The sequence below is a fragment of the Thermoascus crustaceus genome, assembly GCF_041956765.1.
Source record: "Thermoascus crustaceus strain CBS 181.67 unplaced genomic scaffold VTN00scaffold_5, whole genome shotgun sequence".
Classification (NCBI taxonomy): domain Eukaryota; kingdom Fungi; phylum Ascomycota; class Eurotiomycetes; order Eurotiales; family Thermoascaceae; genus Thermoascus; species Thermoascus crustaceus.
The window spans coordinates 1,925,057-1,939,302 of NW_027192531.1; the positions used below are offsets into that span (position 1 = coordinate 1,925,057).

The 14,246-nt window shown below is 50.5% G+C and overlaps 5 protein-coding genes across 5 annotated transcripts; 4 read left to right on the forward strand and 1 right to left on the reverse strand.

Moving 5' to 3' along the window:
- Nucleotides 1–32: 32 nt before the first annotated feature.
- VTN00DRAFT_8204 (uncharacterized protein) lies at nucleotides 33–1,360 on the forward strand (the record flags this gene model as incomplete). Its single annotated transcript, XM_069435033.1, has 4 exons — nucleotides 33–136; nucleotides 231–743; nucleotides 806–1,260; nucleotides 1,332–1,360. The coding sequence occupies 4 exons, from the start codon at nucleotides 33–35 to the stop codon at nucleotides 1,358–1,360; spliced, it is 1,101 nt and encodes a 366-aa protein (XP_069286470.1).
- Nucleotides 1,361–3,320: 1,960 nt separating this feature from the next.
- On the forward strand, nucleotides 3,321–4,562 carry VTN00DRAFT_8205 (uncharacterized protein; the record flags this gene model as incomplete). The annotated part of the gene is made up of 1 exon (XM_069435034.1): nucleotides 3,321–4,562. The coding sequence occupies one exon, from the start codon at nucleotides 3,321–3,323 to the stop codon at nucleotides 4,560–4,562; it is 1,242 nt and encodes a 413-aa protein (XP_069286471.1).
- A 1,251-nt stretch (nucleotides 4,563–5,813) lies between these two features.
- Nucleotides 5,814–8,369, reverse strand: VTN00DRAFT_8206 (uncharacterized protein; the record flags this gene model as incomplete). Its single annotated transcript, XM_069435035.1, has 4 exons — nucleotides 5,814–6,506; nucleotides 6,556–7,075; nucleotides 7,134–7,766; nucleotides 7,843–8,369. 4 exons carry the CDS (start codon nucleotides 8,367–8,369, stop codon nucleotides 5,814–5,816), a joined length of 2,373 nt encoding a protein of 790 aa, XP_069286472.1.
- Nucleotides 8,370–8,969: 600 nt separating this feature from the next.
- On the forward strand, nucleotides 8,970–10,085 carry VTN00DRAFT_8207 (uncharacterized protein; the record flags this gene model as incomplete). Its single annotated transcript, XM_069435036.1, has 4 exons — nucleotides 8,970–9,047; nucleotides 9,112–9,274; nucleotides 9,345–9,552; nucleotides 9,605–10,085. The coding sequence occupies 4 exons, from the start codon at nucleotides 8,970–8,972 to the stop codon at nucleotides 10,083–10,085; spliced, it is 930 nt and encodes a 309-aa protein (XP_069286473.1).
- A 1,149-nt stretch (nucleotides 10,086–11,234) lies between these two features.
- VTN00DRAFT_8208 (uncharacterized protein) lies at nucleotides 11,235–13,538 on the forward strand (the record flags this gene model as incomplete). The annotated part of the gene is made up of 5 exons (XM_069435037.1): nucleotides 11,235–11,316; nucleotides 11,403–11,730; nucleotides 11,796–12,730; nucleotides 12,787–12,927; nucleotides 12,988–13,538. 5 exons carry the CDS (start codon nucleotides 11,235–11,237, stop codon nucleotides 13,536–13,538), a joined length of 2,037 nt encoding a protein of 678 aa, XP_069286474.1.
- Between the last annotated feature and the right edge of the window lie 708 nt (nucleotides 13,539–14,246).

Consider the following 14,246-nt stretch of genomic DNA (forward strand, 5'->3'; position numbering starts at 1 on the left):
TGGGCTTCTGTGCATTGATGACAAGCTCTGCGATGCTTTCACTTTTTCATTTGATACTCAACGCCAAGAAGTTCCGCTCTGCTGTCCACAAAGGGAGGGGAGGTTTCTACAAAAGGGACCCAGACATACCGCCAAGGTACTCTCACCACTGCCTGCACAGATCTGCTCGTCGTCCGGAAGCTTGCAATACAATTCTTTGTGTCCATTGCTAACCGCACTTCGAGTCACAGCCCCGGAGAAGTCAGTTTCACGCCGACATCCTCGCCTTGGGATCTGCTTCCCGTCGAGATCCAGATAAAGATATTCGCCCAATGCAGCGTCCGGGACCTGCTGCCCTTGAGACTCGTCTGCCGCGCATTCTATGAGCTTCTGACGGTACATGAGCAGTCGATCGCTCGGCAGTACCTCCGTGACCGCCGACATGGAACGCTTCCGTCCCCGATCGACAAGGAGAGGACCTATACTCGAAATCCGGAAGACGATGTGATGCTCCTGTCGGATCTCTTCCCTCCCGGAAAGAGCGCGAGGGGCGGCCATTTATATACGTTCAGATACCTGCACAGCCTGCGGCGACGGCAGAAACTCTGTTCGAGACTGTGCTACTATCTTGCAGATCGGGTGATGGATAGATTCATGCACAGCGAAACAACGTTCATAAAGACAAACTTCCCCTCGAAGAGCGAGCGTAATGCTTTTTTCAAACGAGGGGTAGCAAGCGTGTGGTTCAACCTTACACCGTTGATGTGAGCGCCCCTCTTTACACCCTTCCTGCGGCTTCTTCTGATCCATTTGCCTGCGACTACAGGTACTGTGCACTCTTCTTCCTGGAAACATATGCCGAAGCTCGCAGAGAGCACAGGAATAGTCTTCTGCGCGACTTCGAGGCAGGGCGGCTTCCGGTGCCCATCCCACCACACGTACGCAGAACGATGTACCGAGCCCTGCAAGCCAAAATACTCCAGTCACCCCCGTTCACGGACACCTCGACCCTCATCTCCACCCACCACTGCATGCAACTACTCGTTTCTTACCTGCGACACACTGTGCCCCCGGACGAGCAGACCGGCGGCGCTCTTGACGACAGTTGGATCGGCTCACTGCTCACCATTTCACCCTTTGCACGGATCGTGGAGTTCTTTTCGGCGGAGATCGGCGACGGCGGGAACCAGCGGGCGCAACGGAGGGATTTCATGCACAATTTCCATCACGACTTAATGATAAACGAACGCGATGAGAGGAATTCTTTGATTTTTGATTTCGGTACGGATACAAATGGACATCATCACTCTATAGGTATACGGGACATCTGGTTCGACGTTGCTCGGGAGGAGTTGAGTGCGCGACGAGCGGTGCCGCATGATATAGAGAGTATATGGGTTTGGAATGGTGTCCCTATACTTTTTGGATGCCAGGATTGTCGTAATCGGGCCGGTTGGCGTGCGTGACCTTTTTTTTGCTTCTATTTTGTTGGTTATAAATTCGGCTGCATCCGGTAAAGTGGGCGGTTCTAGTGTATTGTTTACATATACGGTTGTTACTTTGGCGTACTTAATACACGAATCGAAGTGTTTTCCAAAAGGAAATTTTCCGTCTGCTTTTTGTATATTTTTGTCTGGTTTAGTGGGTATGTTTTTATGGAATCGTGATAGCAAACCCCATTCATTTCTGTTCCGTAAACCCTAGGTCGGGTACTAAACTGATACTTATCACTAACTGCTTCGGGAGAGTCGAAAAAGAAAGTCTTCGCATTTAGATCGAAACATCCGAATAATGAGACCAACCTGGACTGGGTGTGTACTGAAAGACGGAACTCATGACCGTCTTGACATGGCCTTCTAGGGAGGTATGTCATAGAAACGTATTGCACTGTGAGGTACTACAACCTTCACAATTCCAGTATCGTAGAAAACTCTCGAGATCAAACCTTGGGAAAACAGAAACCCTCGAACCGGTCACTCACAAAAAGAAAAGAAAAGAGGGAAGTAAAGTAGAAGACTGTCCGAAGGTGGACCGACGGAACGTGAGAAAGAATTTCAAACAAGCCTCGACGGTTACAGTTATCGTTAGATAGGTATTTTATGTATTCCCCAGTCCATAAAGTCTACTGCTCCTAGAGGAAGAAGAAGAAGAAGAATGACAAAACCCCACGGCTGCTATGTTAAATGAGCTTAATAGCCAGAAGGTCCCTTATACTATGCATGCAATTCGACAACCACATACCCTACCTTGACGATACGACACGCTCTGTTGCTACCTAATGGATACTGCCTTGATTTCGACAGATTATCCCGTCCTATAAGATTTCGGATGAAAGTCTCTCGCTGCGCATGGTGTATGGAGGAGGTAGGTAGTTAGATCGCCTAGCAGCATTGACATTCTATTTAAATAAAAAAATATCTACATACAAAGTGAAATTATACTTATACTGCTTAGTTACATAAAGGGCTATCTTAGGGCATTCATCTAGCGGGAATATACCTAGGTACGGTGTAAGCGCTGCTGAATTAGGAGTTTAGAACCATTGGCTGTATCCGAGATACCATACCTTGACAGGTAGGGACCCTAGCTTTGATGCTACTATTTTGATTTGTAAGATCTGCATCAACTTCCTCCCAATTCAGTTCAGCCCTTGGAGGAATAGCTACGCAACTAGCAAAATTTTGGGTCCTGGGATAGATGTATTGTCTATCGCCCTCAAGGTGCACCTCCAACAATCCCGCTGATCTGATGCGGTTAGACCGCTGTGCACAGGATCATGCCGTATCGGGTTTCTGTATATATCTGGCCTTGACTTGGCGGTGATCTCCATCTGCAGTGCGGAGGATATCTTAAAAGAACGAGAAGAAGGGTGAGGGTAAGGTGAAAAAGAAGGGGGGTTTATACTGCCTCAATACGACGTATTGGGTAGCAGGAGGCCGTTGCTCTTGCCTGATCTAATGGGACATGATATTTCTATTTTTATTCTAGGGTTCGGGTGACCAAGGCACCTGCCGCGTCTCCGAGAAACACGTCCATGGATACAGCTGCGCTTTGCGCTCTCAGCCCTAGCCCTAGGCCCTAAAGTCCTTCTGTCTTCGAGATGCGGTGTTTGCTCTGTTTGCGTCGTTGTTGATGGTGGCCCGGGCATCGCGTTCCAGAACCTCAAGACGGAACGAACAGGTCGCGCAGACTACTAACATCTACTAAGTGCAACGCAACAGGGGGTCTGGAGTTTGCCTGAGATACATAAATTTTTCAAGAAAAAAAAATGTAACTTGCATCGAAATTACTATCTGAAAAAGATATCATATTTTTTATTACATTTTTAAAATACAACAACAATGGCCCTCCCAAACCCCAAACATCTTCTAAACACCTCCTGGACCCTCCATCGCCTTTCCCCCCTTCACCATGGGAAAGAGTTTCAAACCCTCCTTGATCCCGTTGCTCTGAAGGCCTACTCGGAGCGGCTCCGGGACCTGCTCGCGGGGGACGTCCTGAGAGGTGTCCAGATTGGACAAAATATTGCTCCATCCGATGACGCGCTCGCGAAAGCGGGAGCTCTGAGAGCGTGTCGTTGGCTGACGATCCCGACTTGGTCGTACTGGAATGAGTCGGAGAGCGCCAGTGCGGAGCAGGAGGATTCTTTGTTGGAAGAGCTGGAAGATCCAGATCGGCTGTTTCAGCAGCAGCAGCAGGACCCTATTGCGGCTGAGAACGCACTCGGGATATTGGTGGTTCTGGACTATGAGAATGTCACCTACAAGGCTGCGCTGCTGGCTGGGCCGGACGGGTATAGCTACCACGACGAAGACGTTGGCCGAAAGGAAAAGGGGAAGAAGGGAAAAAGAGGGGAGTCGACTTATCTCCCACTACTCATGACCCGTCTTCCGAACTCCCTCAGACAGACATTCATCTCCTTTCTGTCTACGAATTTCGACACCTACTGCTCCTTGCTCCGTCTGCCGTCCAATTTCCTCTGCGCCACGCTGGAGGCGTACATTGCGGAGCTGATTTCCCTCGGAGATGACTTACAGTCCTCCACCACTACTTCTCGAACCATTCTTCAGGACGTGATGAAGGAGATGCAATTGACGCTCTCATTCTCCCCATCTATCGCACCGGCGCTAAGATCCATGGACGTGAATCTCCCCCGGGAGTCACTCGCCTCGTTCGTCATCGACGTGTCCAAGTCCAAGTCCAGCAGGACGAAGAAGCTCGTTCAAGATGAAGATCAACCGTCAACTCCGTTCCTGGTATCGCTGTCCTCCTATCTCGACAAGCATCTCGCCATGAAATTGAATTTACAGGATCTAGCACATCGTGAAAGCCAGGCCAATGCGAATGAGCATGTGAGACTGACCAAAGTCGCCTGTGGTGCCTTCGTCCTCGGCGGCGAGGGAAGGGCGAAATTGATCGCCAATCCTGGTCGCAGAGGTGCAGCATCTGCGGATGATTCGGTCTTTGATGATGATCCAGACAGAAGGAGAGATCGTCTGGTTTTGAGAGCCAGCGAGAGTCTGCTGAGGACTTTGATACGCAGAGCTGTTGGTCAGGTTGGCGTTGGGGAACGGAAGACGTGAACAAGCAGGATGTGAAGTGTCGGATATATCCACAGACAATAAGCAGGATTCCTAAGAGAGAGAGCCATCCCATCCATTACCTCAGAGGCAACGTGCATTGCGCTCGTTTCTATTCTCCGGACGGAATAACAGACGGCATGCTTCCTTCGTTTTCTAGTACGGCTCATTTCTCTGTAAAGAGATGCAAGACAGTCTCCGCCGGAGGAACACACCAGGGAGATTGCGCAGACAAAACTAGTCGCCAAAGCCACAGACCGAAAAACTCAATCGCGCAAGCTCAGCATGCGTTCCAGACGCCAATCCGTCTTCCCACAACCTTTCCCTCAGCAAGCCAACAACGCAGGTTTAATCGCTCCCTACCCCTACCTACCTAGTTAGGGACAGAGTCAGGCAAATAGATAACCATACCATTCTGCTTCTTCTTTTCTGTCATTGAGTCTCATCCGGATTCCGCAGATCCGAATGCAATCCTGGTCTCAATCCCGTCTCAACGATGACAGCACTGCGTTTTCCCCTGTGAGGAGGTTGGTTTGACCGGGAAGAAAAGGAAGCCCTCTCAATCCATCACACCAAGGGGCCTCCTCGTATGTACTACCCTTGATACAAAACCGAGAAAACGATGAATACTCGATACGAAACTGAGATGCATGCATGGATGGTGGATTTGGGCGCAGATGCGCCGTTAGAACCGTGTTTTATGAGGAAAAAGAAGTCTTATGAAAATTGAGATATCCTTAAATTGCCCTTGTGTTGAACGGAATGAAATCTGAAAAAAAAAATGGCTTGTGACATAGAACTAGAACAAGTGAATACTCTCTGAGCTGTTTTTATCACACAGGAACTCATTGCTATTGATTCCAAATCAACATGATCAAGAAGAAAGAACCATTCTAAAGTCAGAAATTCAAATGCAATTCCAATTATGTATGCCATGTCATGTACCGGCCATCGTCAATCATTAACAGGTTAGGGGCTTCAATAATGCAAGGAATGACTATTACATACAACCGCATGTATTGTCCGTTCAATCCAAACTCCATGGATGCCAGTGTATGATGTCTCATCTCTGATCAATTTCTTCTTGAGGTGTTTGGGTAGCTCGTCATGTTCTTCCTTCGGAATGATTCTGTAATGATCCGTCCGCGTAACGTTGTTTCGGGTGGGCAGTGTGTCCTCTTTGTTCAGTCTAAACGCCCATTTTTGAGGACAAACCTCCAATATTCCAATCTCATAACCGTTATTGTTGTCGTTCTAGATCTCCTCCACCTCAGTCAGCCGGAGGGCTTCGTCGACACTCGTCACGAAGTGTCTCATCCCCCCACAGATTTCAACAATGCCACTCTTCTCGAATTTGCGGAACACGTCACTCTTTGGATGTGGGAGTCGACAGAAGAACACTCTCACTCCACGATCCACGTACGCTTTGACAATCTCATACAAAACCTGAGTCCCAGAACCGTCGATGCTCGTGACACCGTGGACGTCAAAGATTATATTCTTGTTGTGCTCAGGTTGCCTGACGCGAGGAAGAGCCGGATGGGCTCGATTCGTTCCGTAGAATTCAAGACGGCGAAGACGATTCTTGAGATCCCCAGTGTTGGCAAAGGTGAGGGGCTCTGGGATCTTGACAATTAACGCGCCTTCAATAAACTCAACCCTTTCAGGGTGGAGCTCGGCATTTTCAAACTGATCTGGCGTTCCGGAAACCTTGCCTAGAATTTGGATTCGGGGCTTCGTGGAGTGACGGATGAGAATCAGCACGGACAGACCAATGCCAAGTGCGATTCCAAGTTCCAGGGAATAGAAGATTGTCGCCAGGAAGATGAGCACCATCAGAATCAGCTCTCCCCAGCCACGCAATCGGATAAAGAATTTCAGGTCATGAGGACATTCTTCAATGAGGGAATAGGCGACAACGGATATCATCGAACAGAGAACAGCTTTCTGGAAGTTGTCAGCGGGGAAACGGAGTCAAGAAGATATCGGGACTCACAGGAAGGTAGAATAAGTACGGCAATAAGAATACGATGCAGATAATCGTGATAATGCTGAGAAATATACTGCTCATGGGTGTCCGCCCACCGGTGGAAGCATTTACTTTGCTCCGCCCGTAACCACCGAATGCAGGTAAGGCCATAAAACAACCACCAACAACATTGGCCACACCTAAAGCTACCATCTCCCGATTTGGACTTACTCCCATGCCCTTGATCCCATCGCGAGCTCCGTCACCTAGACCTTTGGCGGCAACAGATGATTCAAAGAACCCAAGAATCGCAATGATGAACGAAGTGCTCATTCCAGTGCGGACGTGCTGCATATGGGAAAGAAGGAAAGGCCATCTGAACTGGAACAGCCCGTTGCCGTTATCTTCCATTGGGCCCAAAATTTCCAGCCCCTTCTTGTCCCAGCCAAGTTTCCATGCAAGGATGGCTGACGCCACCACGACAAGCAAGCGGTCGGGGAAATAAGCGACTACAGGAAATCTCGGTTGGAGGTGTCTCTTCATAGTCCTACAGCATTGTTGTTTCAGTAATCCGTCAATTTGGAGATGTGAAGAAAGAAACTGACCTGAATAGCATGATAATGGCAAAACTGCCAAAGGCCACCGCAGTGGTAAGGCCGTGAGCATATTTGGCATTCCGGAAAACGAACACCAATTTGTCCACGGTGCTTCCATGGATGACATGTGAGGCGTCCCTGGCCCTCTCATCCAAACCCATTTCCGGAATGAGTTGGTCCACAAAGATGACGAATCCAATAGCTGTGATGAAGCCTCTCAGGAAAGGCCGACTAAGCACATTGTCCAGGAATCCCAGCCGAGTTAGCCCCGCGATCAACACCATTGCTCCGGCCATGCCTGTCACGATTCCCACTACCGTTGCATTGGTAATGGAGTCATCATCGCTCGAATGTCCCTTCATTACAGTCGCTTCAATGACGGTCCCTACCAGGAGGGAGCCTGCAGCTTCTGGTCCGACAACCAGCTGGGGACTACTCCCAAAAATGGCGTAGAAAAACGGACAAATCGCAAAGGAATAGAGCCCATTGATGGGAGGGGCATGAGCGACGTTCGACGAAAGGGACAGTGCCATAGGAATATAGATTGATGCAACAGTCAAGGCAGAAACCAGGTCGCCTTGCAAAAAGGACCAACGGTACTGAGTAATCCAATTGAAGAATGGAATGTAATATGATATGTACCTAGGTTACTCCTTAGTTTCGGGGTCAATTCAATAATGTGAAGCATCGCTGTCGAAGCCTCAAGCGACAAACGTACATAGCCTTGTGATAGTGCACACCATGTTCCAGAGCTAGCCTCTTTGTTGGGGATATGTCCTCTCCGTCCAGTATCCCATCTGGGCGACCGACTGGGTATTGGATGCCGCTGGAACCCATGCGTGACGCCCCCGTTGTCCCTTGGGAAGAATTTACGCTGCCAGCAACACTCCCTGGTGTAACTGGCCTTGGGGAGAATGTGCCATGAGTGCAAGGCTCCGATCCACAGACGTTTTCGCGATGACCGAATGATTCCAGCAGACGGGTCCTCTCATCCGGCCGAGGTCCATCCCCGGAGACATGAAAGTCGCGAGCACCTTCTCCACTGCCAATCGTGTCGGGAGCTGTTGACGAGTTCAATGGAGATGATGGACGAAGGACGTTGGCGAGTCGATGCCACAGGGAACGACCTCCATCTGCTTGATGCAGCCTGGCCCGATTAGAGCCAGGCATACCCCCCTCTGAGCGAGCATGGGATTCCCGCAGCTGGCTCAGACGCTCAGGATGATCATTGTCAGGTTCCCCCATGGCTGCAAGCCGCAGAGATGGTATCAGAGAGGTTAACAGGAGTGGTGAAGGAAGAGAGTGGTGCCTAAGGATTGACTGGAAATACTCCTCGTACTCCGCAATGCCCCATTAGGTGGCAGCTAAGGACTACTAGTTAGCGAAAGATAAGCATGAAGACCAACATTGAGAGCAATGACAATTTATGCAGGCTAAGCACGCATGTCCCAGCATGGGGCATGGAAAAGAACGCAGAAATTGCAGCACATCAACTGCAACTGATAATACCAGAGAACCGTGATGGACACGACGATCGCAAGCTCCAAGCTTCGGGCCCAGAACGCTCTCACGTGACTGCGCTCTTGGTGGCTGCGCCGCGCCGTGATCCCTGCGGCGCAGGTCGAGTGGGTTTTGCGGCCGCCACAAAGTGATTTGACTGTGCATCCATCCCACCTGAAATTCACGGCCAACGCCACAGCTTTATCAGCTCTGCAGTCTTCAAACTCGGCTCGTCTGTGCCGATTCTCCTGGAAGACCAGACTGACCTGATTCTCTCAAGTCTGCATACTTATCACGACACGAACACTTCGACCGTTCGCCTCGGAAAGGCGCAACCCCGCCAAGATGTCGTTAACCAACTGCCGTTTCTACGAGGAGAAGTATCCGGAGATCGACAGCTATGTGATGGTGAACGTGAAGCAGGTATGATCCTCTGAAGGCCATGTGAAGTGAATGGGCGATGTCTAACCACCTATCCCACCCATAGATTGCGGAGATGGGCGCATATGTAAAGCTGCTCGAGTATGACAACATCGATGGAATGATCTTGCTCTCTGAGCTTTCGCGGAGACGTATCAGAAGTATTCAGAAGCTTATCCGTATCGGACGGAACGAAGTCGTCGTTGTGCTGCGTGTCGACAAGGAGAAGGGTAAGAAAGCGCATTTCAAGAGGCTGCAGGATCCGGGAAAGAGACATCACTAACTCAATTTTGCTACCAGGTTACATTGATCTCTCCAAGCGACGAGTATCACCAGAGGATGTAGTGAAGTGTGAGGAGCGGTATAACAAGAGCAAGGCTGTCCACTCGATCATGCGCCACGTCGCAGAGAAGACCAAGACCCCGATCGAGACGCTATACCAGACGATCGGCTGGCCGCTGAACCGCAAATACGGACACTCCCACGATGCCTTCAAGCTCTCCATCACGTAAGGAAGCCTTCCTTGATTGCGCCACCGACATTTGACTAATACCTCTCAGGAACCCTGACGTGTGGAACGACATCGAGTTCCCTAGCCAGGTCGTCAAGGATGAGCTGCTGCAGTACATCAGCAAGAAGCTCACCCCTCACCCAACGAAGGTCCGTGCCGACATCGAAGTTACGTGTTTCGGCTACGACGGTATCGACGCCGTCAAGGATGCCCTGCGTACCGCCGAGGCCAAGAACACCCCCGACGCTCAGATCAAAGTCAAGCTGGTGTCTCCCCCGCTGTATGTGCTTACCAGTCAGTGCTTGGACAAGAACATGGGCATCAAGATCCTGGAAGAGGCGATCCAGAACATCGAAACTAGAATTAAGGAGTCTGGCGGAGGATGCGTCGTCAAGATGGCACCCAAGGCTGTCACCGAGCACGATGATGCAGAACTGCAAGCCCTTATGGACAAGCGCGAGCGTGAGAACATGGAGGTCAGCGGAGACGAAAGCATGTCGGAGAGCGACGAGGGTGTTCCGGAGGCATAAATGTCTTCATTTGACACCTCACTGCGACTTTTCGCGCCTTAAGTGGTGCGTGTGTGGCTGACCGGAGGCTTCCAAGTCGAGCAAGGCAGCCAACGTCAAGGACTGCATATGCTAGCAGGATGATATATGTGAATGAAGGACAAAAGTACAAAAATCAGGGTTGACGTCATGCATAGCACGGGGATTCTACACTGATGAGGGGAACGGCTTTTTTGTGTTAAGAGAAAAGGTCAAAGCAGGGAAGTAAAGCATGTCTAGACGGGGCAAACGATTACTCTCCAGGGCCACATAAGTGGCCTCCGTGATGGGTGTCTCAGCGATTAATGTGTATCATGTTGATGAGCTCTTCTGATTCTTCTGATGCCCCGTAGCTCAGATCCCCGGTGGGATTTTGCGGCTCCATGGACGTTGTTTAGATCTTTATATTTCAATGTACATATCAATGTCCTTTCTGAAGCTAGCTTCAGTATACCCAATTTGCCTTCAAGGCAAGCCTGGAAGACGGCGAGAAACCAGAACTCTGAAGCACTGCAAAAATCCGACTAACATGAGCATTTAATCCGTTGTCCTGGGTAGTGGCACCTCGCTTTAACTGCAGCCAGGTAGCATTCCCTGTAAGTTCCCGAAATGAAACGTCCTCAGCGGGAATTGGGTTGATACGAAGCGCTCTTCACTATACTGCCTACTACGGGTTGGTGGGCTCCTGCAAAACCTCGGTTTTGATGTTACTGGCCCATGATGATCGATCTGCAAAATGGCCCCATCCGGGCGGGGAGGTGATAAGAGGATGGACCACGCTAATGACAGCGAGTCCAGGGACACATGAACATGGACTGGCCTGATCTCTGATACCAGCATCTAATCGGTACAGGGAGAGGCTTCAAGAAGTGCTTCTGGAAAAAAACATACCTCGACAACGGAAGTGGTCGACATCACGACTGTCAAGATGAAGTGTCCCTTGCGTCGCACAGTTTACAAGGTTTGGCTGCCGCTGATCGGGAGCCAGTGAAGGCCGGGCGATCTCTTCAGATGGCGCTTGGCGGCTGAGCATGGACTCTAGGAGAGGGACACCAACTGTACTCCAGCCCCTCCGCCATTCTTCCTCTCCAGTTTTCTCAATTGCTCAATTTGCACCAGCACGAGCTCACCATGGTGCACTGGAGGGATTTCTTTGACGTTGATGGCGGCAGAACGTCTCTCGCGGATCGCTTCCACGAAGAACACAGGCGATGTACGTCATAGTAGAGCCCGCGTCGCGCGTCTTATGCTGTAGACACCTATATGCAGATAAGAGATCCAATTGCTGACCCAACGCAGTGCTCCCTTCCTATGCCACCGACCATATCGCTCCGGCGCTTCCTTCCAAGGAGGTCACCAAGGTGGCCCTCCGGTTGAAATATCAAATCGAGCAGGTCATTCCCTGCGAGCTGGAATCAGCGGCTATCACCAACCCAAACAGCACGGTCATCACCAAGGAGGTGATTCAGACTGCCAGGGAAGCGGGCGGGGAGGAGTATCGAGCATGTGTTGTATACTGCCTTCTAGTATGTCTGCGCTGGTTCAAGATGCAGGCTCTCGTGGAGCTCTGGGATTCTGATCTCCACGACTGTCGAGCCCTCGCGTGCGAAGTGATCGCGAAGCGCATGTACGCATAATACCCATGTTAGTTCGACTTTGTATTGCCAATGGCTGTTAACCAGATGTATGCAGAATCGAGACAGAGGAGGACCAGGAGTACTTGCTGCAGCAAGCATTGCTGAAGCGCTACTCCATCTTCCGAAACGGAGAAGAGTCAGAGCCGGCCAACGTCGTTGAGCGTGCAGTCGACCTGCATGCATTGAGGGTCATCGGATCCTCTGGGTATCAGAAATGCATCAAGTATCTCTGGCACGGCTGGCTCTGCCAGGATGACAAGGATCCGACCAATTTCATTGAATACAAGGACAAGGCCAATCCCAGCTACTGGGCTCACGTCAACCCCGACCGGATGAGGGTCCCCGTCTACCAGAACGTGTGTCAGATCTTCTTTTCCTTGCTATACCTGGCTCTCTACACGGCCGCCATAAACACGGTCAACCCGTCCGGCAACCTGGATATCACCGAGGGGGTCCTCTACACAATGACCCTGGGGTTCATGTGTGACGAGTTGAACAAGTTCCGGAAGGTCGGGCGGTACTACTTCAGTTTCTGGAACGCCTTCAACTCCACGCTCTACGCTTTGCTTACAATCTCCTTCGTCCTGCGCATGATTGCTCTGACGCATTCGCCGGACGAAGATGACCTCTCAAGACGCAAGATCAACGAGCTGAGCTACAATTTCCTGGCCTTCTCCGCGCCGATGTTCTGGATGCGGCTGATGCTCTACCTGGACACGTTCCGTTTCTTCGGCGTCATGCTCGTCGTGCTGAAGGTCATGATGAAGGAGAGCCTGATCTTCTTTGCGCTGCTGTTCTTCGTGCTGGTCGGGTTCCTGCAAGCCTTCATTGGGCTGAACCAGGCCAACCTCGACGTGCCCGTGACTGGGTCCATCATCCAGGGGATGTTGGACGCGATCCTGCAGAGTCCCGAGTTCGGCGATTTTCAGGACTTTGCGTTTCCGTTTGGCATTATCCTGTACTACATCTTTACATTCTTGATCATGGTTTGTAAGTTGCGAATCAGCCTATGTACCCCTTCGGACAAAGCTTCTAACACAGACCAGTGCTCCTGAACATCCTCATCGCGCTCTACAACAGCGCGTACACCGACATCGCCGACAACGCCGTCGACGAGTACATGGCTCTCTTCGCGGCAAAGACGATGCAATTCGTCCGCGCGCCGGACGAGAACGTCTTCATACCGCGTAAGTATCAACCTCATCTCCTGCACTATCGCCCAACCCCAACTAATGCAATATATACAGCCCTCAACCTCATCGAAATCATCTTCCTCATCCTCCCCTTCGAATGGTGGCTCCGCACATCCTACTATGAGCGCCTGAACAACTACATCATGGGCATCCTCTACTCCCCCCTCCTCTTGCTCATCGCCTTCGTCGAGACCTGCAAAGCGCGCCGGGTCCAGCGGAACCGTTCCCGCGGCGAAGAGGACGACGAAGTCGTGCAGGAGTGGGAGGCCGTCGCGGCCGAAGTCGATTTCGATGAGACGGACGGTGGGGTCGTTGGGTGGAGCCAGAAGGTGCAGGAGACGAAGCCGAATGTCCAGGTCGATACGTGTACGCTTGAAGTGAGGCAATTGAAGGAGCAGGTGAAGGCGTTGACGGAGATGGTGAGGGCGTTGAGTGAGGAAAGAGAACCCCAGACGGGGACGCAGTCGAATAGGTTTGGGGAGACTGCTAATGGTACTAATGGTACCACTGATGGTGAGACTCTGAATGGTCAGGTTGATGACGGTGCTGGTTATGGTGATGAGGAAGAAGGGGAGGAAGCAAATGGGGCAGACCGGACTGACTGAATGAATCAATAAATATCCTATTGGGATCTAAGAGAATATTCATTTTTGTGCTGGGATGGGTGTTGTGTGTTGAGACCAACCAGCTTATGCCCTGCCCTGCCCTGCCGCAAAAACATCCACCTCCCCATGTTTGAAAAACCCCTGATAAAGATGAAAAACTGCCTCGTGGATGTCGGTTCGGCTGGATTATGCTTCCCGATCATCAGATTCCTGTTTACCCTTTTTCCCGTCCACACTTCATTCTTGACGTTCATGTTGATGTGATTGATTGATTGACTGATGACCACACCACGACTCTGCTTTATGGTGCACGTGTAATTGCTATACGATACATACATACGTCCGTCCACACACTTTCTGATACGTCCTCGAGATCTGATCTGATCTGACCTACGTACGTCCGGAATTGTCCTTGTCTTGTCCTTTCTTTTCTTGTCTCTCTTTTATATCGATATGGTCTGGTCTGCTCTGACCTGTTTACATCTATCTACTTTTACCTACCTACGTAACCTATGAATACAATACAATAGTTCAGGTAGTTAGCGTCCTGACTACCTTATGTAACCAAGGATCAATGAATATTCCCATGGGATTTCATGACTTGACCGTAAGTAAGTTTAATAACAATTCTATTCAACCTTTATCTGCCTCGTAACTTAATTCTTTCTCAACCTAGGGTAGCAGATAGATAAGATCACACACAGAACG